Raw genomic sequence first — 23,713 nt, 5'->3', positions numbered from 1 at the left:
AAAAAAAAAAAAGGCTTCGGTGAAGCAGTTGTTTGATGAATTGGAAATACATACGAGAAGAGCAGTGTTGGCCGTTTGTGAGTGTGTTTCTGAAAGCAACGCCGAGGTTTCCTGGGTTCATGCATGCTGGGGCTGATCCAGTAAAGGGAATAAAATATGTGGTCAGCTGAGGGTAAATACAGACCTCACCTTACCTTACTGCAGTCAACTGATCCACTCAATCCCTCCCTCGTGTAACCTCCACATACAAATGACAAGTCATTAACACACTGGAACCTGAGCATTAATCCTATAATCAGCAACACCTCTACAAAAATAACACACACCAAAAGGACTGTGTAGCTGAGCGTGTGTGTGTGACAGCATGTGTTTGTCCTTTGCCTGGGGTTCGAATCCCACAGCTCCCATGGTTGTCCTCACACTAACCTCCATGAGGACAGACCGGCTGGGAATTTCCCCACAGAGACTCGACTAATAATCACTAATTACCAAAGACTTGCTGCCATTTCCTGATAAACAGACCTTAACACATGTGTACAGGTAATGTTTAACACCAGGACATGTCGTCTTTAAAAGTGTAGAAAAACAACCAACAAAACTTGCCCAACAGTTTTTCCAAATCTCCAAGTCCATGTAGAGACAATAACTTATTTTAATGTATATATTATATGTCCACTTGGAGGCACTATGCTCCCACTCAAATTGTCAAATTAGATTTTGTGAACCTGGTCTATTATTATATTCAAAATTCACCTCTGTTTTCCCTCTCTATATAAATCATATATATCCCCTTCTTAGTATAATGTCCTTTCTCTGTCTGACTCCTCTCATTACTGTTTTCTCTCTTTAACACTTTAAGTTGTCAATAAGTTAATGAATTCAACACATTCAAGTTGAACATATTTTAAACCCTTCATATTAAAATATTAAAAGGGTATTTTAAGTGAGTTTGAAGTCAGTTGGTCTGTAGCTTAGTTTGAAGGACAAAATGGAGTGATTTCATTTCAGCCTCAGGGAATTTGAGTTGTTTTTCTCAACAAATCTTACACTGCCCTCTGGTGGTCAACACTGTTGCTGCAGGGAACCTGCATTATTTTATTTTTTTTCAGTTCTTTCACGACAAACACCAAGTAGTGTGTAAACTACTCAATGGAAACCCGGAGAATATATATATATATATATATTATGTCGAATATTATTGATACAAATTGTGTTATTTACACCACACCAGTGTAACTTTAGAAGTCCGCCTGGTTAATATGACGCCTTGGTTGGATTTAGGCAAGAAAATTCAACTTGGGTTTTGGTAAGCAGCAGCGTCAGCAGCTGTGATCCTACTGAATGTACTGTGAATTATTTAAGTGGCAGCAAAAATACAGCAAAAATCTACCAAAACACTTAAAAACCACAACAAATCACAGCAGGACTCCCCCCTGCTGCCCTGTGGAGTGTCCACTATCTCTGTGTATCTATGCAGAGACGAGCGGCTGCTTCCTGTGTTATTCACAGAGCACGTTCTTGTACGTACTGTGAAATGTAATCCTATAATATAACTCTGGCTTGCAGGCTTCACAAAATCACAAAAGTGGCCTTGTGTTAATTTGCACGTTCGTATTCAAAGGGCTGCACTAAGTGTGTGGTGACCCTGACACTGAATTAAACAAGTAAACCAGTTTAATGACTTTAACGGATGTGCACGAGTGAATCCAACTTAAGATAAACACTATTTAGATTTCTAGATAAATCTAAAGATATCTAGATTTCTTTAACCTGTTGAAATGGATTTTCCTCCACAGACTATTGTGGGCCCCCCTTGGTGATGAAATGGCACCAAGCAGCCGCTGAGTTCGCTTCAGCCTTTGTTCTTCAAACCTCGGTTGTCGCAAGTGTTTTTTTCTCTGTCATTTCAAACCCGTCTGTTCATTCTCCTCTGACCTCTGCCATCAACAAGGCATTTTCTCCCAGAGAGCTGCCACTCAGTGAATGTTTCCTCTCATGAGCGACACTCTGTGTGTAGAAAATCCAATTTTTTTTCCCTAAATGCAGCGAGTTGCTGGTGTACCTAATAAAAGAGTGGTTAACATTGCGTCTTATTCATGTAAACAATACCAGACATATCTGCATTTAAATCAGGTGGATATTGTCAGGCACCTCTACATATAGAACTATTAATCATAAATATGATTAATAGTTATTAGCCAGTATTGTGCCTGAAGGTCAGTAGGTGTGTTTTGGACAACTACACGATATTCATGTCTTTCGCGATGGTCACTGTGTCAGATTATCAATCACGGTGGCACGGATTCCCCACTGTGTCTTGTTCAGGGGAGTGGCAACACGCTAAGTATGACCCTGAGAGTTCATAGGTCATCGGGGAGGCGGGGCAAGGAGTTGTCAATCACGGTTACTGCTCGCGGTCTTGTGCTCAGACACAAAAAAGGAAAAAAAAGAAGATTGTGAACCCATTCCTGGGAGTCACGAAGAGGACAGTGTGGACGGTCTGTCCTTCAGAGACAACAGCAGCATCGCTCTTCCTCTTGCCATGTTTATGTCTGTATGTTGTACCACGTCGGAGCACATCGACTTGATCTATTAGTCAACGTCCAGGAGCACATAGGAGATGTCGGACTATAGTATAGCATATCATATACTAGACTGGAGCATCCTTGATGCCAAATCTCTGTTCTTCAAAATGTCTGTAAATCAAGAAATAAAATAAATTCTGAACTGGATCCTGTAGGTGACAGGAAGCCAGTGTAGTGAAGCCAGAACAGGGGTGACATGATCACGTCGTCCCCTTCCCCGTCACCACATGTGCTGCTGCAGCTGAAGACGACTGAACTACCCCAACGTATAATGCATTGCAGTAATCCAATCACAATGGCATGACACAAGAGAGATCTGAGCGAAATATATTTAAAAAATAAAAAAATCTGGGCCTGTGGGTTTCTGAAAGGGACTGAAACTCCACACAGACATAAAAAAACTCCACCCAAAAGTGAAGCAGAAGCCTCTGGACAGGGAGAAATAAAATGAATGACCAAAATGAAGAAAACACAGTCTTTGTACAGTGTTTGTCACAGAAAACCTCCGTGTTCCAACTGCAAAACAAATCTATGCACAATTCCCTCTAAATGTATTGACTCTCCAGAGACGGCAAAACAAACGAGGAGGAGGAGGAGGAGGAAACTCCAGCCTGTCTTTATATACCGAGGCTCCCAGTCAGGATGATTGCCCTCAGCTGTGGGAGAACAACACAGGTGCTGCCAATCGTTGCTGATGAGGAAGAAAACCATCTCTGTATCTCCACAAGACCGAATAATATCACATTATACCACACGCCTCAGTCTGTCTGTCAATCTGTCAAGTATCTACACACTGTATGTCTGTATCCGTATTATATCAGTATTGTGACATCAGACATCGTCATGTCCTGATATATCTGTGATGTCGTTTGTTTTGGTTTTAAAGAAGTAAAATATGTGGATATTAAAGAAGAGACATAGTAGACTCTCCGTCTTGTTATAGTAAATTATACAAAGTAAGTCTTAAAAAAGAGTTTTATCCAGCTGAGGAAAAAGTGGGTTTTTGAAATCCAAATATTGAGATGGATGATGAGAGCTGGGACTCTGTAGTGGAGCTCCGCTCTATATGGTAGAGACACAAAGTGAGGACAGAAGCTGCTGCACTGCTCTCAATTCTTCATTATTCTAGTCATCATAACAACTGTGTGTGAGATTGTGCTGGTCCTGCACCACCATAGATAGATAGATAGATGGATAGATAGATGATAGATGGATAGATAGATGATAGATGGATAGATAGATAGATAGATAGATGGATAGATGGATGGATAGATAGATAGATAGATAGATAGATAGATAGATAGATAGATAGGTAGATGGGTAGATAGATAGATAGATAGATAGATAGATAGATGTGTAGATAGATAGATAGATAGATGGATGGATGGATGGATGGATAGATGGATAGATAGATAGATGGGTAGATAGATGTGTAGATAGATAGATAGATGGATGGATGGATAGATGGATAGATGGATAGATAGATAGATAGATAGATAGATAGATAGATAGATAGAGTTAATGACTATGCTCCAGGCTTTTGGGTTCTGTTGCAATAATAGTCTTATGGAGCTACAGCACCCCCTACCTAATAAAGATGGTAGTACACTGTGTGCAGCTGGTAGTGAAACATGAAGGTATCATCTTTTTGTTGTTAAGCAGGTTTGTGTTTTCTTTTGAACTTAATCGTAAAATATCTCCTTAGACACTTTACTTGCTTTCTTATACTGAACAACCACAACAATGTACTATACTATGTTTTCTTTATTGTCGTTGACATCTTGTACCTTATTATTCTTATATAATGCATTAATTATATATCTTACCCAGGTAGCCATTTACAAAAAAACATTAAGAGGTACTATATCATCCATCTCCAGTGGTGTACACAGATTTAATAATGATATAAAAGGCACATGAACTGTACACATATTTTACATTGGTTAAAAAAAGCTCTGTCAACCATGCAGCCACTCTGTATAATACATACTTCTTTTAATTCTTATATACTTTAACTCAAGTTAAACCTATTTTAACCTGTGGCTTGTGTTAATGTTACTTGTGCCAAACAGTTCTTCCACATCATATTTGTGAAGATGACAATTCTTCTGATACTAGACATCGCAAACAAACAAAAATGACATACGGACAAATTAAACCAAATAAGGAAAGTCAAACACACTGTGGTCAATGATCAGACTGAGAGGTCGATGTCTGAGTGGTTTATTAGAATAAGAAAGTTGACTCCATGCGGAGTGACAGGCAGAGCTCAGGACAACGTGGAGGATGGTGAACAACTGCTGGAGTGTGTGTATGTGTGTGTGTGTGTGTCTTTGTGTCTTATGTGTGTGTGTGCTTTGTGCAGTTGTCGGAGGGTGCATGCACATGTTGTTTTTCGTTTATTTTTTTTCGTGTGACGACAAAACGGGTTTCTTCGCGGACACAAGCACACACACACACACACACACGCACACACACACACTTGTATGTACTGTACAAATTTTCACACGTGGCTACTTCTGTACACACACAGAGGCTGTGTCATCATGCAGCTACGGCACTTTAATTACATGTAAGCATCAAGGTTATGTACACGTAGTAGGAACTTGTGGTGTCATCTGATGACATCTGTGCCCCAAAGGTCACCCGGGGGGGCGAGTGAGGTGGCGTGTAGGGGGTTTTGGGGTGGGGGGGCAGCCTCTGGCGAGAGCGCAGTCCTTCACAGTAGCAGAAGACTCCACTCCACTGGAGAGAAGTCTCTTTTTTTTTAAAACCTTTAAAACATTCACTCCTTCACTCTCTTCCTCCTTTTAGACCTTTTATATTCAGCATCCCAACAGGACACAGCAGCAGCTCAGTGCTGCTCACAGTACTGCTTCATTGTCACTGTCAATACAATAATAATAATAATAATAATAATAATAATAATAATCATAATTATAATCGTAATTATAATTATAATTATGATGATAATAATAATAATAATAATAGTCATCAGGCTTGTCTTCACTGTTGCCCTAACAACTGACACACAGAATTGAAATCACAATAATTTCCCATATAATTTTTTAAAACAAAATATCTATCACAGAAACAAAACGAACATGACAACAAAAAAAAGATCAGTGCCGACTAAATACAGCTACAATTTTACAAAAGAAGCAAATGCTGATTTTGAATTAGCCTTTTTTTGTGCTTTTTGCGCTCGTATGTCTCTCCTCACTGTGATTGGTGGATTAAACCCACAGGTTAGCCTCAGTTTCTGGACTCTCTCTTTTTCTCTCTCTCTCTCGAAAACATAGAGCACTGCAGGGCAAGATGGCAGTTATTGGCTGGAGGGCACACAGCATAAACAACCCCAACACACAAAGGCATGGTTTATTCACACACACACACACACACACACACACACACACATACACAAACCTGATACATAACAACATACACATACAGACCGGGTTACTGGGACTTGATGGCAATTTTACGTCTGTGTCACTTTGTGCAGGGAAAAGATGACAAAAGGGAAACAAGTGTGTTTGTGTTTGCAGAACAACCCCCCCCCCCCCCCACACACACACAAAAAAAAAGAAAGTAATTTCAAAGGAGAGCAATTTTCCATTAGAGTGGCTTTTGAAAGTGTAGAACAAAAGATGCGATTTGAAATAAAGTGGGGTTTTGTGAATTACTTTGATTCCTGCTTCTGTCGCTAACTCGTAAAATTAGCAATTTAAAATTATCGGCAAACAAGGACAAAAAGGAAGAGATATGTATGATGTGCGTCCATGTTCGTGAAAGAGATGGACAAAAGAAGGACAAGAAGAAGAAGAAGAAGGAGGACAAGGTGCAGCTGTTGGCAGAGGAGGACCTGGAATGACATGAAGTATGTGGAGAAGAGGGAGAATGATGGCTTTAATAAACACACTGACCTGCATGAGGTTATATCTGAATTCTTAACTGCTCCATTATATTCAACTAAGGTAATCAAATGATGCAGTTAATGAGATAACATCATGTACTCTACCTTTCCTAGATGCAGCCAGTGTCTGGCTATTTCAAGCGTGAGTTTTATTTCTGATCTTAATTCAATTGCTTCCCATATTTGGTTTTTGTGTGTGTGTGTGTGTGTGGTGGTTGATGGTGGAGGGGTATAAGGAGCTGGTTGTACGTGCACCACCCTCCCTCTCAGTGCCGATGTGTCTGCAGTAATCTTCTCATGGGCTCGTCAGGCCATAAGAGGGCCGGGGAATGTACTTTGCCTAATCAAGCATGTTTAGTGAAACACCGTAGGAGATGCAGAGCAAGGACACGGCTGGCTGCGCACACCGGGCCGAGACGGAGACGCCTCATTCGTACATAACACACATAAACACACAGAGAGCTATGAGGCCATGGCGGAGACAGGAGACGGGGGAAGATGAGGGCTCGGGTCAGGCTGCTGGGAAGCTCAGAATCCTCGATACTAATGACCTGTTTCGTGGTGGAATATATGTAAAGAATACACTACACTAATGTGGAGAGTTGGTAATGCAGCGACATCATGTTCCTCTGCATGACCTCCACCTCCGTCCCTGCCTTCATAAATCTCTCACACTGCCTTCCCTGTCTCCCCCTCTACCTCACACTCTCAGTGGTATATTTTTTAGGTCTGAGTATCAAATCTCAGCCGTGGTATCACATGTACTTTGTCTTTGATCAGGTATTTCTTGATTTATGGATTTTCTGTTAGACAGAAAATAAAAAGTATTTGGTAGAAATGTATAGTTTGTTTTTGTAAAAACAAGGTCTTAATAGTTACATTGTATGATATTTTATCTTCACTTATGGTGTGAAAATAATATAGTATATATATAGCAAAAAAAAAAGTACGTTCATTCACTGATTGGTCACTGAACGTGAGTAAACTAAATGTAATATTCAATTGTATTTTAGCTCCATTTTTGGTTTCCACCAGTTCCTGAAGAAATGATCTGGATCTAAAGATGCTAATGTTGCTAACGTAGCTGCCGTGTTCGCAAGCGAGTTGACTGGCTTTGACTGTTGGTAGCTGCTGGATGAGTAGCATTGATGTTGAAAGTAGCTGTCTAATGAGACCATCGACAAAACTAATGATAGCTGTGAGAGCAAATGGACACGTTCATGTTACAGCATTCTCGTAAACACATCAGCTATATTGTCTGCCATCGAATTAGCTTCAGTTCTGAGGCCAATATTTCAGTTTGGATATCAAGACCAAAACAATCTACCGCCATACAATATTTGATGTTAGAATGAAGCTGCAGTTGAGTAACAACACCGTTATAAGTAACAAATTACAGTGTGTATATTCTGAACATGTGTTTAACTATTATCTCAAAATCTGAAAATGCGTCATATCATAATGGCTTCTGGTTCCATAAAAATCCAAAACAACACTCAGCCCTAGTTTTCGTACTTAATGGTTTATTATCTGGGTATCTACCATCTGTTCTCTTCAGCTAAGTGTGATTCAACATCTCAGTTTAATCAGTACATCTTTGTGCACTGTGAAATGGTTTGGATATAATGTACAGTATTTACTTATCCCACAAATGGCTCTGACAATGTTATCACAGATTTATGAATGTCAAGCATAGGGTTGCAGCACAACACTAATGAGTCAAAAGAGGAAACAGGAAGGGTGTGAATGAGAATAAAACTGATCAAAGCGGAGGGGTTGCACTCAATATGAGCAACACATTCATTGGTATAAGCCCTAAGAGACTCACACAGCAGCTGACGGACACACACACAAAAACGCCACATTGACCCAGATGAACTAAAACTATCTCTGGATCTACGTCTGAATTAAGAAGGGATGAGAACAGAGGCGAAAATGGAAAACATCAAAAGACGACAGAGGGAAAAAGAGTAACTCCACACCCAAGTCTACCCATACCCATCTGTTTTCTTTATCCCACCTTTGTTTGGAGACACACTGAAAGACAGAAAGGGATAAAGTCACAAGGGATGACCATTGTGACAGTTAACAGTGGGCCAGAGTCTGGCCCCGGCTCCAGCTTCAGCTCTCAGCTCCTCCCTGTCCTGGCAAGTGAGCGAAGCATTTAGAGATGCCCACAGCAGAGTTGGTACATCTCACATGACGGATGGAGCTGCTGTCCTCTTCATTGATATTCTGCTAAGCTGTGATTCTTGACTCGGTCTCTGACTCTTTAACGGCCATTTGTTGCCGCAGTCTCCTCGTGAGTCTGGGACACAAAGAGGCTCACTGTTGGGCAGAAAAGGCTGAATGTAGATCCCAAGCGGCCAGGCCTCATAGCCTCAGCTAGACAGCGAGACAACCACAGCTCACATTCCCCCTTTTCAAACGGGCTGTGGAGCCCAGGGAGGCCTCAGGTCAGGTCAGACAGATCCAGGGATACTGCGCGAGAGAGAGAGAGTGAGAGAGCGAAGGAGAGAAGAATGGAGGGGAGCTATTGTTCCTTTTTTCCCAAGCGCTCTGCTCTTTCTGACGTTTAAGTTTTGCTCTACTGAGATATCTGTGATAATAGTAAAAAAATATCTGATTGAATTGGCTTTATCGTCATACTTAAATGTCTCTTACATATTATTGCTCTCTGTCACGTTATCATGGCTCTGTTCAGTTTCACTGCTGAGGTGTTGAGAATCTCAACCCTTCCTAAGCTATGGGTCAACCACCCAAACCTCTGATTGGTAAACACCTGGAGAGAGACAGAAAATAAAATCTATGGATCTCTCTATGATTGTTTACAGACACCTCAATATATAGCAATTCTTTCTTCACAGGTAAGACAGGACACTGGTTGGGGTTGTTGTGACCTCTCACATTCACACAGCGAGACAAACAGACACACACTGCATGATTCATTGAGAGTCACTGCCCTCTGGCACAGCTACAACAGTTTTAGTCTCATTCAAAATCCAAAAAGTAAAAGCACACTGTAGTCTGCTGGATGCCACGGGCACAAACAAATAAAAACAAAAAAACAAAAGCAGAAAGAAAATTTCACACTTGCAGAATTTCCATGGTGTCAAAAGAGTGAACATTGTGGTGGGGTGAGACCTTCCACGTTTGGCGCTACAAGCAAAATTGTCTTTTTAAAAAACCAAAAAAAACCCAAAACAAACCACGCTGCCCCTTTTGAAGATTCCCCTTCCGTTGCACCCCTCCCTGTGCCTTATTGTTTGTCCTGTGGTGTCAAAGTCACACTCTCTGGGTTGTACCACTAACACAGTAGAGAGGGGTGCACCTCAGATGAAGAGCACAGGAACAGAGACATGAGGAGAGTGTTCTCCTCTTTTCAACGCTCTGTGTTTCTTTTTCTCTCCGTCTCTCTCTTTAGCCAGCTGAATGACGTCATTGAACATTGAATGCCAGTGAGAGAGGACAGACGGGGGACAGTAGTTTGGACCAGGACAGCTAGTCAGAGGGGTTGACTTATTCCAGTTTTCTGTTGGAGGGAATGAGTGTTCAGAGAGAGTTTGGTGTCAGGACTCATACACGTACTTCACCTCATTGGCCACTGGGGGTGCGCTCTCCCATGTTCTTCCCTAGCAAATGGCTGAAGTCAGCCAGTTCTCCGAGCCCTCGAGGTCCATGCATGTCTGGCCTGATGAGGCCCTGGCGCTGGGGGTGATAGGGTGCTCCGTTGTTGCTGTTGTAGTTGAGCACATCGTGACTCCAGCGAGGCTCCCCATAGTCCATGTGGGGAGTGGGAGCAGAAACCACCCGCCGTCGGTCGGGGGAGTCCTGTGGTGTGGCAGGGTAGATGTATTCTCCTGCTGAGTTCCTCAGCGTGCCACTGGGACGGCTGTTACCGTGCTCCCCTCTCTGGGTGGCTAGGATCAGGTAGCGCTGGCGCTCGGTATGCAGGGGCAGCATAACCTCCCCTGGGTCCTCTATCCGGACCATGCCTCCACCACCTCCACCTCCATGCAGGAACTTGGAGCTCAGGTAGATGACAGAGTTATTGGGGCAGGGAGTCCCGACAGCGGTGAGGAAGGTCTGACTCTGGTCCCAGTCAGTGTCCGGGAGACGCATGCCCCGTTTCTGCTGCAGTGGGGTCTGCTCCGGTGTTGGCAGCAGTCCTGGGTCCATGTCTCCTTTAGGCCAGCCGTTGGGTGTAACGAAAGGATTGTCCACTTGCGAACGTCTCCTCTCACCGCCGCTGGTTCTTGTCACGCTCATTACGGAGCCGCTGCGGCCCTGTCCCAGCATGCTCTGCTCTTTGTCACTTTTGCGGCGGGCGCCGTTGGTTCCAGAGCTGCGGGAGTGACGGTGGCGGTGGCTCATAATCCAGCAGACTGTGAGGCCAGAGAGGATGGCTCCTGTCGTGAAGGCTGAGACGGCAGACACCACCAGCAGGTTCACAGACACTAGGCCGTCAGGCTCCTCGATGAAACTCTCTTGTAGCAGCATTCCTGTAAAACAGAGAGAAGAAACCATCAGTGGAACAGCGTCGGTATTTCCTGTGTTAAACATGTGGGAGTTAACAAATGGCAACACAAAATGGCCTAATTTCTCTCTCTCCACTCTGTGGGTGGGAGTAGTTGTAGGCTTTCCAGCCAAGGTATCTCCAGCTAATTGCCTTCATTAAATAAAGTGGAGGGTGATTTTAATAGCTGTAATAACTGTCTTCCTGATTGAAAATAGCTCTCAACCCTAGCATGTTTCACAACATTGGTTTTATGGAGCGAGATGCCAAGTGTGGCACTACTACTGAGTAATAATTTGAATGTTTGAATGTTTTCAAACCATAAAAAGCCATTACACTTCCGATCCATATGTTGCTATATGAACTTTTTGCTCAAATATGTATACTGGTATTTCTTCCTTGCTGCATTTTTACACCACGGTATGCAAAGATGAACACAAGGTTGAACTTAAGGCATGGTGTTCAAACAAGGGTATATAGATCATGTCAACACACAAGACCATTCATTTCTGTAATTCATTTGAAAAAGAATGTGAGATGAACTCTGTGGGAGAGAACTGTTTATGAATTATTGAGGATATGAACCCAGCTGGACCACAGCTCAGACTGCCATGGATCAATTAGGAAAATGCCAAAGGAGAAGATGTTCTTTGCTTTGTGAGCTCCAGGGACCACAACACCAAGTAATCCAATAACACTGTGCCAAGAAAAGTAGATTACAGAAAAGCAGACAAAAGGAAAAGAAAAAAAAAAGAGAAAGAGAAAATGAAAAGTGGCCAAAAGCAAACTTGAACATTTGGGGCCTTAGACAAACAGTAATAGTTGTTAAATTGCAACAGCAATAGCGGAAGAGGGAGGACTGTCTCAACAGGGACAACAAAAATAAATCATTATCCCACAGAAAATGAATGGAGGTCATTAAGAGACATTGGGAGCACAAAGAATGTGAAAACAAATGGAAATAGAGAGAACGGCTTCTTAAACAAACATGCTTTATTATCTGACAAATGACGTTTTAATGGGGATAAATGGGGCTAATTGTGGTGCGCATACCTAGCATGAAGCAGCCTGGTGGTTAATTAATGTGGCCTGTGGCTTCGTATAATACACATTTACATTAAGCTGTAGACTGGCGGCGTGTGAGAAACTGCTGTGCTGAGCCATCGGTGCAGGACAGCTCACACATAACACCATAATCACTGTTTTCTACCCGTAACCACAACGAAATCTATTTTTATACAGTCGCTTGCTTGAAATAATTTTCTGTTTGGCTATATTTAATGGGGCTGTTCCATTACACGGTTCTGGCCCGACTTGACTCTACTTTCCACTAGTGATAGTATGTTCTAAGTGAGCTGAGCCGATACTAAAATGTGACGTCAACAGACTACAGCACAAAAATCAAATTGAACAATGCTTAACTGCAGATGGAATAAAAAGACTTCTGAATCCTGAAAGCATGTGTTAATCCAACATTTAGCAAGGAAATGTCTAAAATCCTAATATTTAACAGTCGTATTTCAGCTCAGTGACTGTGTCAGACGGCGTCTGTGCTCCGGTCATGCGGGAAGTACTAAACAAATCTATTTAATGAACTGATTGTAATGATTCTCGTCACTAGTTTGCATGTTTGTGTCACGTATAAAACGACGTAGCGGCAGTTTCGCACAGCCTGGCTATGGCGACCCCATCCGTGTTGAGGGGGTTCTGTGACGTAATGGAAAACAACGTGCCTGATACATGGTGGCAGGGGAACAAGACACTTTACAAAAGTACATCAAAGAAATAACGGGTAAAATGCTGTGAAAACACTGTGAAAATCTTCCTAAAGAAATTAATGGAAAGTTGTGGTCAAAAATGATGAAAACGACTGTGTTGACGCAGTGTATGTTTAAGTTGAGATGTGATGGAAAGTTTAAATTGGTCCCTTTTCCTCTTTCAGCCTGCCCATCCTCCTGTGTATATACTGTATATAAGATTTAATGAAAAACCCTTTTTTGCTAAACTAAAAAAAAAAAACAAGATTTCAGAAGGCACCTAATGTGCAACAGGTTTTAAAAACATAACTAAATAGACTAAGTGACAAAGGAAAGAGGAGAGAACACAGACTGAATACACTAAGGAGCAGGAGATAATGGAACACAGTGAAAAACATCAGTGCTGGGAACAAGACAGGAACCAAAACAAGAGCAGTCACACATAAAAGAAGCTAGAAAGTAAAACAGGAAATTGACAAGATACACAAGGAAATAGAATCAAGATAAAAAGAAAATGAAATACAGCTGAATAACAAAAGAGAAAAGTCCAAAATGAATCACCACAGTCTTCAAAGGCCTGTTGGCGGCGCTCGGGTTCAATGTACGGCCCCCAAATCTCCATTGAAACGCCTCAGAAGTGATCCTAATCAATTCATTCATTCATTCATTCATTCATCATCTACTGCTTTATCCTCGTCCACATGAGGGTCAGGGGCTGCTGGTGCTTATCCCCGCTGACATAGGAGGCGAACGGTACACCCTGGACAGGTCGCCAGTCCATCGCAGGTCCACACAGAGACAAACAGCCACTCACTCTCACATGATTGACCAATTAACCTCTGTGGGACTCTGGGAAGAAGCCGCAGAACCCGGAGAAAACCCACAGACACATGGGGAGAACATGCACACTCCATGCACAAAGCAGTTTCTAATCACTACACCAACCATGTGCCCAACCAGATACACTTTATTCAATACACTAATCTATTACTAATCTACTAATCCTAATTTAATACTACGTAAACAACTAAAGTGCTAAAATAGATTCAGATTCAGAAATACAACACCACATAAAAAAAAAACTTCATATATCCAGGAGCTTGGAACTCAAATGACTCCATTGGTCATCATCATCATCATCGTCATCATCATCATCATCATCAGCAGCAGCAGCAGTGGATTATGACCCATAGTCTAGTTTTTAAAAATAGGCGCCTTTAGTGGTCATTATATCATCGTGTGGCCTTGGACTTTTGCAGAGTACTGTTTGTAAACAGCTGATAACTGCAGGACAGTGCGGTTCAAGTGGCCTTAAAGCATAACTGCACTTGGTAAAGAACCAGGGAATCCAGAATGAAATGAAAGTCTTGGTGCTTACAGCATCATCTTCCAGCTCTGTGAATCGGGTCCTTGACATTCACGACGCGAGTCCTTCCTCACAGCGAATCTGCAGTTTCCCACTGATGAGAACATGGCGTTAATCAAGCGGCCTTGTTGGTCAATCAATGTCCTTTTCAGCATTAATTAGTGCTTTATCGCTAATCCAATACTCTTGGTGATACATGTGGACACAGGCCGTAGTTACCGAGTGTTAATGATGTGACATGCAGTTCAGCTCAGTTCACCTTCAGATAAAAGCATCTCATATTCTATCAACTGGTTTCTTTCCCCCGTCTATCGAAATGGTCTCTGCTTACCTCTTATGAGAACATATTACATATTAATAATATTATAATTAATAATATTCAGCAGTAAAGTTTAGTTACAAGGTGAACGTTCACTCAGCAGGATTAGATTTTTTTTTATTAGTTCTAATATTCAAGATTTATGTATTAGCAGATGTTTATAACGCTTGTGAACTATTTATTACCTAAATGTCCCCATTGGGGGACTTCTAAGGGATTATCTTCCTTTATCTAGTGTCTGTCCATCTATCTGTAACTGAAAAAGTAAAAAAAAACAGATTTTTAACTATTCTGAAACACAAGGAGCAGTTTGAAGACACAAGTAACATTCTGCGGTAAATTAATATTGAAATTCCTTATTTAGACCAACACATCTCTCAAATGTGTCATTTTTGTGCAATATTATTATTATTACAGAGCCCCAGACATGACATGGGGGGGGGGGGCTCTAATTTGTTGCCACGAAATAGGTGTAACTGTGGGTTTATCATTCCCATTAACAACCTGGGACAGCTGGGTAAAAATGGAGCGCACCCTTGGTTGAAACTGTGACACTTAATTAAAGTTAGAAAGTTATTCACTGATTCAAACTTCCCGTAATCATCGTGAAGAGAATATATGTACGCGCAGTCGTCACACAGGGACTGTGTATTATTAATAATACACGGTGTATTATTAATAATACACCGTGTATTATCGTGTACAGTAGCACTGTTATAATGATTCCTCACCAACACGCAGTCACACTATCTCTGTCCATCGTGCTGCATTTTTGCTTCTGCAGCTCTCAAGGTAATTAATGGGAATGATATAAATATTATTAATCAGTATTTTGTGTGTATGTTATACCTATTACTGGCCACGGAAAACAAATGAGAGTTTTTTTTCCCCCATGTCATGTCAGGAGCTCCGTACGTGATTGAATAGTTTAGTTTTGCCTGATGAAGATATGATGCTTTGGCCCGGTATTCAATTGCTTACAAAAATATTGGCCCTAGGCGTAATTTACTTGCTGACCCCTGATGTAGGTCATCAACTCTAAAGTTCAACTAAGCTAAAAAAAGTAATTGCATCTAATGTAGTGCTATAGTTTCTGTGTTATGTGGTTGAACTCTGGATCTTGACGCTGTGGGAAACTGACGGAGGTTTATTTTCTCCATCTTGTAATAATAAATTCCCATTTAATCTTTTGAGCTTAAATAGTGTTCAGGAAAGATGCATTTCTCATGCAACGCTCTCTGAATCTGCTCCATGCATTAAGCTTCAGCTATAAATTTTAAGGTGCTTATTTACCTGCGTAATAATGTTTATTTAGGGGCTAAGTTTTCAGCCAGTAGGACATAAAAACATGATTGCGTCGTATTTCAAAATTGCTCCCAAACACAGATGGCAGCTCATAATTTGGATATCACGACTTCACTCCCTCAGCCTGTCACACAGCCACAGTGTGGTTACACGGGCTAAACAGCACAGATGTCTCTTTTTAGTCTTTGTGTAGTAACTCAAACGACCATGCTCTCGTGTGTTTATGCTGAATTTCACTGTGTTGTGCTCGTTCACTGCAAGTTCTTTTCTCCTTGAACACATTGTTGGCATCTGTGTTGCAGCAGCCTAAACATACTGCTGCCTCAACACTCCAGCTGTATTTATTTTCATGTTTCAGTTCCAATATTCAGTTTGGAGAGAGTGCCAGCTTCAATTACATTAAAGCTCCTCCAGGAGGGCGGGGGGCACTTTTGGTGGGAGGCAGCAGATGCAACACATGGAAAGGTATTTGGAGGTTACAGTGCCTGCCTGTTCATTTATGCCCCCCCCCCCCCCACACACACACACATGCTGAAGACGTCAGGTAATGAACTGATTAATGGCTGGATGTTTTTATCATCAATAAACCGCAGCCTTGATGACTTTATAAATAAAAAAAACACGACACACTGCAACCACATTAAAAGTCCGAACAAGATGGCAACATAATAGGAGAAACCACAAATCTGCCCTCTCTCCTCGCTCTCTCTCTCTCTTACACATCACAGCTGGGATTGTTCTTGGTGTACTCAGCTGCAGAGGCTGTAGATATTTCTCCAACAGTTACCTCGACTGTCTGCGGTCCAGAGTTACACTGCATGTGTGGCACTTTGGATTAAATCCTGCAAGGTGCAATAATACCGCTGTCATCCTCCTGCACGAGGACACCACTTGACAAGTGTGTGTGTTAGTTAGTGCACTTACTGTACAACTGTGTGAACACAGACTCACTTCCTCCACTCTTTGACACGGACACTCCGATATGGTAATTATTTTGTCAATTTCTTTCATCTCCCACATGAAACTGTCTCACTCGGATGCACAACGCACACAAATCTTCAGCCAGCGGCAATAAACGGAAAAGGGTGATGATGAAAGTGAACAAAGATTTTGGTGTGGTGTGTGTTTGTGTGACAGCAGACAGACTCCCCCTCCCCTCCCCCCTCCTCCATCCCCCTGCAATCCCACCAAGTGGTGACAGTATCTTGCACACTTTTCTCCTCCCTTCAGCTCCTTCGCTCGCTCTTCCAATCCTGCTCACTTATTAAAGCGTAATAGAAGCCAACGGGTCTGCCTGTCAGCCTGATGCACAGCGAGCTGCTTGTCTTGTGGCTTCCAGCTCCAATTAAAGCGCAACAATGAGAGGAAAAGAGGGGGGGGGGGGGGGGGGGGGTGAGGAGAGATTTTCAGTGCTAAGACAAAAGAGGTGAGAAAATGAAGAGGAGGAGAAGAGAGCGGATTAAAGGGGTGAAGAGGAGAAACAAAAGACGAGGAGAGTTTGGAGGAGAAAAGACAACATTTACTGATGGACTATTTTTGTGTTTATATCTATATATATGTATATAATACAATACTGCCTTGAAAATGTAGTCATAATTTCCCTTTGATTTCCTTTGTCTCTATTCTCCCAGTCATCTGCTCCTCATCCTATAACTCCTTTCAAACCTCCTGTGAGCAGCTAATCCTTCTTTCCATATCTCTGTCTTTTACCCAGCGCTCCTTTGATCACCAAGGGTGGCAGCATAATGGGAGTCATGGCTCAAATATCAGAAGAGAAGTAAAGGAACTTTTACTTAAACACGCTCAATTCAAATCAGGTTGTTCCCACACAATCTATTTTCACAATGAAGCGTGTTGTTTACGTTTACTGGGTGGTTGTAATGATGCGAGTGATGTTTGAGCCTCACTTTATTCCCCCTACTTCTAAACCTTTCATATGTTTTACTTTAGTTAAACTTCAATCATTCCTTCAGTTTATACAAATGATAAAATGAAAAAAAATTCAAATATTCATGGTTAATGGCTATGCTAATGTTAAAAAAAGAGAACGCACGTCGTAGTGAAAATGATGCGGGAATTTGCATCGTTGCCAGTGTTTATTATTATCATTATTAATAAAAATAATAATAATAATAATAATAATCATCATCATCATCAATGTTTTGTTTTTTTCACCACCGCAAACGAGACGTCAAGTAAAGTTGATATGACAAAAACTATGAGGAAATCTACTGACATCAAAGAATAAATATGGGTGGGACAAACTGGGAAGAGAACCAATGTGCAGAAGTGAAGAGTAATAAAAAGAGGTTTAGGTTGATCTACCTGGATGTCAACACGGAGGAAAGTTGCATAAATGGCGGTGTTGGGAAGAAAGAGAAAAGACGACACAACCTGGTGGTCTGTAGGACCAGCCTAACTCAGGGAAGGTTTACCAGGCGCCACAATCAAGTGCTGAAGTGCTTGGCTGCTGAACTCGAGCGCAAGAGGGTAACCACCGATGCCATACCTCCAAAAGCCTGGCTGAACTTCCCAGGTTCATTTCCTTCATGCGGGAACGGGAGAAACAACTGACCAACCCATCACCAACTAGACCTTAGCCAGAGGCTTACCTTCCCACCTTCCAGACCTGGTTCTCTGGTCTAAATCCTGCCGACACGTCTTCATCGTTGAGCTGACAGTCCTTTGGGAGGAAGCTGTCGATGAAGCGCTCGAAGCAGAGGGCCGAGGGCCAAGGCTGGAACGTAAAGGTGTGACCAGTGGAGGACCATCAAGGAGCTCACCACCGCATGGGGCCTCTAGTGTGACACACACCCGCAGGTCACCCAGGATGATTCCTACTGATGTGCTGATACTCCAGGGATTTTAACACGCAGTCCTACTACGGATTCTAGACTAAAATATGACTAAAGCTAAAGACTATAGTTACAAATAAATCAAAATTTGATGTCAAAATGAACTGCTCCCAGGTAAAATGACTCTATAATGCATTTTTTTTTTTTTTTTTATCAAATTATCAGCTCCAACTGGCATCAGTGGGAACATTTCTTTTGTCTGTTTCATTATTTATGATGCACAGATATGTCCTGCCACAAGCATAGCTGTTAGCCTTGAATGTTCCTAGTGAACCATACGTTTACTCTTTTCAATAACAGAAATGTCTCCATTAAGGGATTTTCTGTCTGTCTGTAACTCAAAAAGTCAAAAAAAGGTCACTGATCAGTAAATTGCGGACAGATTCATTCAAAATAAATCTTTTTCTTACATGTTTTTCAACTAAATTGAAAAAAAAAGGTGAAGTGAGTCAAAAGTCAATATTCTGTGGCAAATTCAAATAACTTTTTAAAATGGGCACTTCTCTTAAATGTGCCATAATAGATTGGATTAGAAAAAAGGTTAATATGTATATATAAAAAACAGGTTTTGCCTGATGAAGATAAGATGATTTGGCGCTTAGTTTAGCCTTGAACGTCTCTACCAAACCTTCGTTTTGCAGCTCAATATTCTTTTAAATTTCATCAGTTGGTTTAACCCTTAGAACACAGAGCAGCTGCTTTTTTTTTTTAAACATATAGTAATATACAGAAGCTATAAGAATGTGCAAAATAGAGTGTCTTATATCCTTTTTTTCAGCACAATCTAGACAATCTGATGAAAAAAAAATCATTTTCACCAACTAAACCAGAGCAAAAAGTACTCAACATGTTTAAAATTGGATTGATATGTGAAATTTAGAACAAAGTTCACTCGGCTCGTTTTTATGAACAAAAAGCAAAGAAAAGCGGTCTGTTTTGTAACTTCTGCACAATTATTGCTACGTTATATCACTGCTAAAAATGGGATATAAAATGAATCATAACTTTGACTCAACGACACATAGGAAAATGAAAAAAAAACACATTTCTTCCTCCTACTTGTATTTGTTTCAGGAACATTCATGACGTCACCGTTCATGCGCAGGTAAAAAAAAACAAAACACCACAGGGCAGAACAAGCACAAGCAATGGGAATGGAATGAATTGCCTTTTATCAGCAGGTTCACCCAGGTTCACAAATCCTGGGTATTCCTGTTAAATGTTCAAAAATGAGGAAGAGGCTTAAGTTTCCTCCTTTTATCTTCCTCTCGCTCATTTCTGACCTTCTCTCCCTCCTCCCATTCTGCTGGTGAGTCAGGGAAATTAATGAAAATCCCTGCAAGCTTCACGCCAGTTGTTGAACATTTCCCTTGATTAGAACACTGGCAGACGACTGTGTATCTGCTCGGCCTATGATCACAGTCTGGCGGCGCTTTCGACTTGTGAACAAGTGTGTGTGTGTGTGTGTGTGTGTGTGTGACAGACAGTCAGATGAAGGGTAATTTTCACACCACCTTCAGTGATGATGATTTGATTAGAAGCATGCATCCGGAAGATAATCACACTTTCATAAGTTTCATCGTTTTAATTTCCACGGATATGTTACTGCTGTCGTCGAAGTGATGTATGGCATCTGAGAACAGTCCAGCTACAACAGGGTTTAGCTTTGCATTACTTTTTATTTTATAGACATCATTCATTCATTCATTCATTCATTCATTTTCCACTGCTTTACCCTCCACATGATGACATATGGAGAAAAGTGAGTACACGCTGAACAGGCTGCCAGTGCATCGCAGGGCAAACACACAGAGACACTCAACCATCCACTCTCACAGTCAATTGAAAGTGTCTTAATCTGACTTAATCCCTAATCTGCATGTTTTTGGATAGTGGGAGGAAGCTGCAGCGCACTGAGCGACCCCACGCAAACTCCACACAAAATGGCCCTTGGTCAAATTGGGATACAAACCGGTGACCTTCTTGCTGTGAGGCAGTAATGCAAACCACTGTACCGCCGTCTGACCCTGATTATTCTCTACTGATTTTTTTTGATGTTTTCAATATTTAGAAAGATATTTACAATGAAGGATAAATGTGCATTTATGTACAAATGCATGATACAGTTATTATGTATCATGATGTACATCTAGCTGTTTAAATGTTTATTTATTTCTATTGTACATATTCATATGTAAGTGTGCCACACACTCATTTATAAAACGTACCTTAAGTAACACATAAAAACAGTAATATACAGTAATATATACTAAGTGATACACGGCAATACATTAAGTGCAACCACAAATAGACATCAAACATATATCAATGCAAAGCGGCAGTGATATAAAGTGTCATTGAAATTTGCACATTGCCCTTTTCAGTGCAGTGTAGAGTGGATTTGTTATTGCACGTTGTCCATTTACATTCTGTCTAGTTTATTCACGTTATGGTGAAGAAACATGTAAAAACATCTCATTTCATCTCCAAGTACTAGAAACTATGTAACATGTGATGTACACTGTACTGTAGGCAAAGTCAAGTGTGACTGTTAATGATGTGAAATGTAACTGTGAAATGCTGTGGCAACAACTTTGCTTACTGTTCATGACAATAAAGCTGTTTATGTGAGCTGAATCCATACGTGTTTCCTGAAGTTAAAATCCCGGGGAAGTAATACTATGCTTCTCTATTTTCCATTTTCACAATTCCATGTTAGGTTCCGCCCCATTACGCCTCCAAATTGAGGCGTAATTTATTAATTACAAAATGCAGTATTACCTTTTGATAACACTACATCCAACACACTAAATGTAATTTAAGTTCTCCATAGTTGGTCCTGCTTGTGTTATCTTTTTATGATAAAATGAATTGCTTAACTTTAAAATATTACACCGTAATTACAATTTCTTTGGCACTGGGGTTTGATAACATCTGAGGATAGCCCGCTGATATATTAGTATCTGAAATGTTTTATTCCCTAATATCCGTCCACAGAAACCAAGAGTGAATGTGAGTGATTCAACAAGCAAATGTGTAATGTTTTAGGGCCCATAAAAGAGTCTGCAAGATTAATCTAACGGGTCAACGGATGTTTAACAAGTGGGAAAAGAAGGAACAAAAAAGCCTCTCCTATGAACAAATTCTGATGATGCTGATGACCAGATTTACTGAGGGAAAAGCAAGGTTGTAATTAAGTGGAAAAATTCATCACCAGAGAAACCAAGAAGCCTGGTTCACTTGATTTATTCCTGCATCACTTTTAATTACTGTGTGGAGGTGTTTGTAGGTGTTAATTAATTAATTTAGGACGTATTTCAGGCTGCATGCAGTTCAATAAGTTCCTTCATCAAAAACCAGACGGGGGAACTCATGCCGCTTGACAGCTGCGGAAAATCCACGTCTCAGAAACACGGCACGTCAACGCAGAACACAGAGACTTCACAGCGTCCCGGTGGAACCTGACACGTTACCACTGTGACGGTTCACAGCCACTGATCTGAGGCACTTTCATCCTCACAATCCACGCTTTCTCTGCATGTTAACGCAGGGGTGCACGCGGTAAGGCACGTGTGCTGTGAGTGTGAATAGGTGTGCATGAATGTATGAATGTGAGCGTGTTAATAAGAGACGACAAACACACCCGTTGCACCCACGGCTCGCTGAGTTTGCTCGTTATCTTTCTTTACTTTTCCTTCCCGGGAAAACCAGCAGCCACTGTTTTGTTTCTAGGTTTTAGCACCTCGTCCTAATTTCTTTTCTTAAATCATATCATTTCAGGTAGACTGTCCACACTGTTAATTGCGAGTGATTAAATTGGATTTGTAAGTCCAGACATAAACAACCTGTCTGCGTGGGTTGCTTTGGTAACGATGTAGGTGAAAATCTCATCCTGTAATTTAACAGAAGCCGATTGAAGCACGTTTTTCTGCATCAATTATCCTAAAACCTGATTGGGAATAAAAGGTCAAATAGAGAGGGAAAGTTTTCTCTCTCTGTGCTGAAATTGTTTTGTGTGGTTAATTGTATTATCTGGTGTCTAATGGTGCTTTTCCATGATAGTTCTATTGGAACTGGCTCGACTCTACTCTAATTTTTTTGTTTTTCCATTTGGGTTAGTGATTTTTTGGTCGCCGAATTTTCAAGTAAGCTGAGCGTCAACAGAGTTTCATGACTGGAAGAGTCATGAGTGCGACGTCCGACACAAGAATCAAACCGAACAATGACGAACTGTAGATCAGTTAAAAAGACTTAAGAATCCTGAAAACATGCGTTAATCTCCAACATTTAGCATAGGAAATGTCTAAAATCTCTATATTTACCAGAGGAGTCTGGTGTATTCAGTGACAGCACTGCTGAAAGCTGCCGATCGTGATTAATGAACTGATTCTAATGATTCAGTTACATCGAAAACAACTGCTTTGTGCGTTTGTGTCGCATATAAAACAACATCACGGCAGTTTTGCGCAGTCGTGGTTTGATGACCCCGCCCACGTGGAGGAGATACTAAAACCAAACTGAGTAGAATTGAGTTGAGTAGTATACAGTTCTAGTAGTACTGTGATGAACTGTATTCATGTGGTTTGCGATGTTGCAGAAAAAGCTACAAGAAGACATTTTAGACCAAAACTCAACCTTATTTTATTTTACAAACGTTTGTGAAACGCAGGATAAGTGGAAGTGCATCAGAACTTGCTGAGTCTTCGTCGTGTGATGAAGGAAACCGTGATGTATTGCAGTTTTGACGTTGTTGCTGCGTGTCACCATTAACGTGAGGCCAGAGACACTTTGAAATCTGATTTGAGCAGCTAGAGCGTTCAGACAACCATCAGCAGATGTGATAATAATGACATTTTAAACCATCGCCAAATGAGATTTAAATTGGATGTGTGGGAAAAGAAAAGCTGATTTAAAGTGTTTTTTTTTTTCCTGTCCACACTTTGTTATATCCATTATTACTTTTCTTTCAGCAGATAAATTATACATCTGTTTCCTCAACACTCCCTCCCTCCCTCTCTCCCTCTCTCTCTCTCACCTCATGTTATAGTGAGCTGTGAATCAAACACCAATCTGTTTAAGGATGGGGAAAAAAAA

General features: G+C 41.2%; 1 protein-coding gene across 1 annotated transcript in view; it reads right to left on the bottom strand.

The window, feature by feature from the left end:
• Nucleotides 1-4,792: 4,792 nt before the first annotated feature.
• The window catches only part of sema6bb (sema domain, transmembrane domain (TM), and cytoplasmic domain, (semaphorin) 6Bb), a 172,799-nt gene continuing 153,878 nt past the window's right edge, over nt 4,793-23,713 (bottom strand). Inside the window, exon 17 of the mRNA XM_058638409.1 lies at nt 4,793-11,003. Coding sequence (XP_058494392.1) covers nt 10,096-11,003 — 908 coding nt within the window. The 3' untranslated portion in view covers nt 4,793-10,095. The remainder of the gene's footprint in view (nt 11,004-23,713) is intronic.

The sequence above is a fragment of the Solea solea genome, chromosome 9 (assembly GCF_958295425.1).
Source record: "Solea solea chromosome 9, fSolSol10.1, whole genome shotgun sequence".
NCBI lineage: Eukaryota > Metazoa > Chordata > Actinopteri > Pleuronectiformes > Soleidae > Solea > Solea solea.
This window is presented reverse-complemented; position numbering and strand designations above follow the sequence as displayed.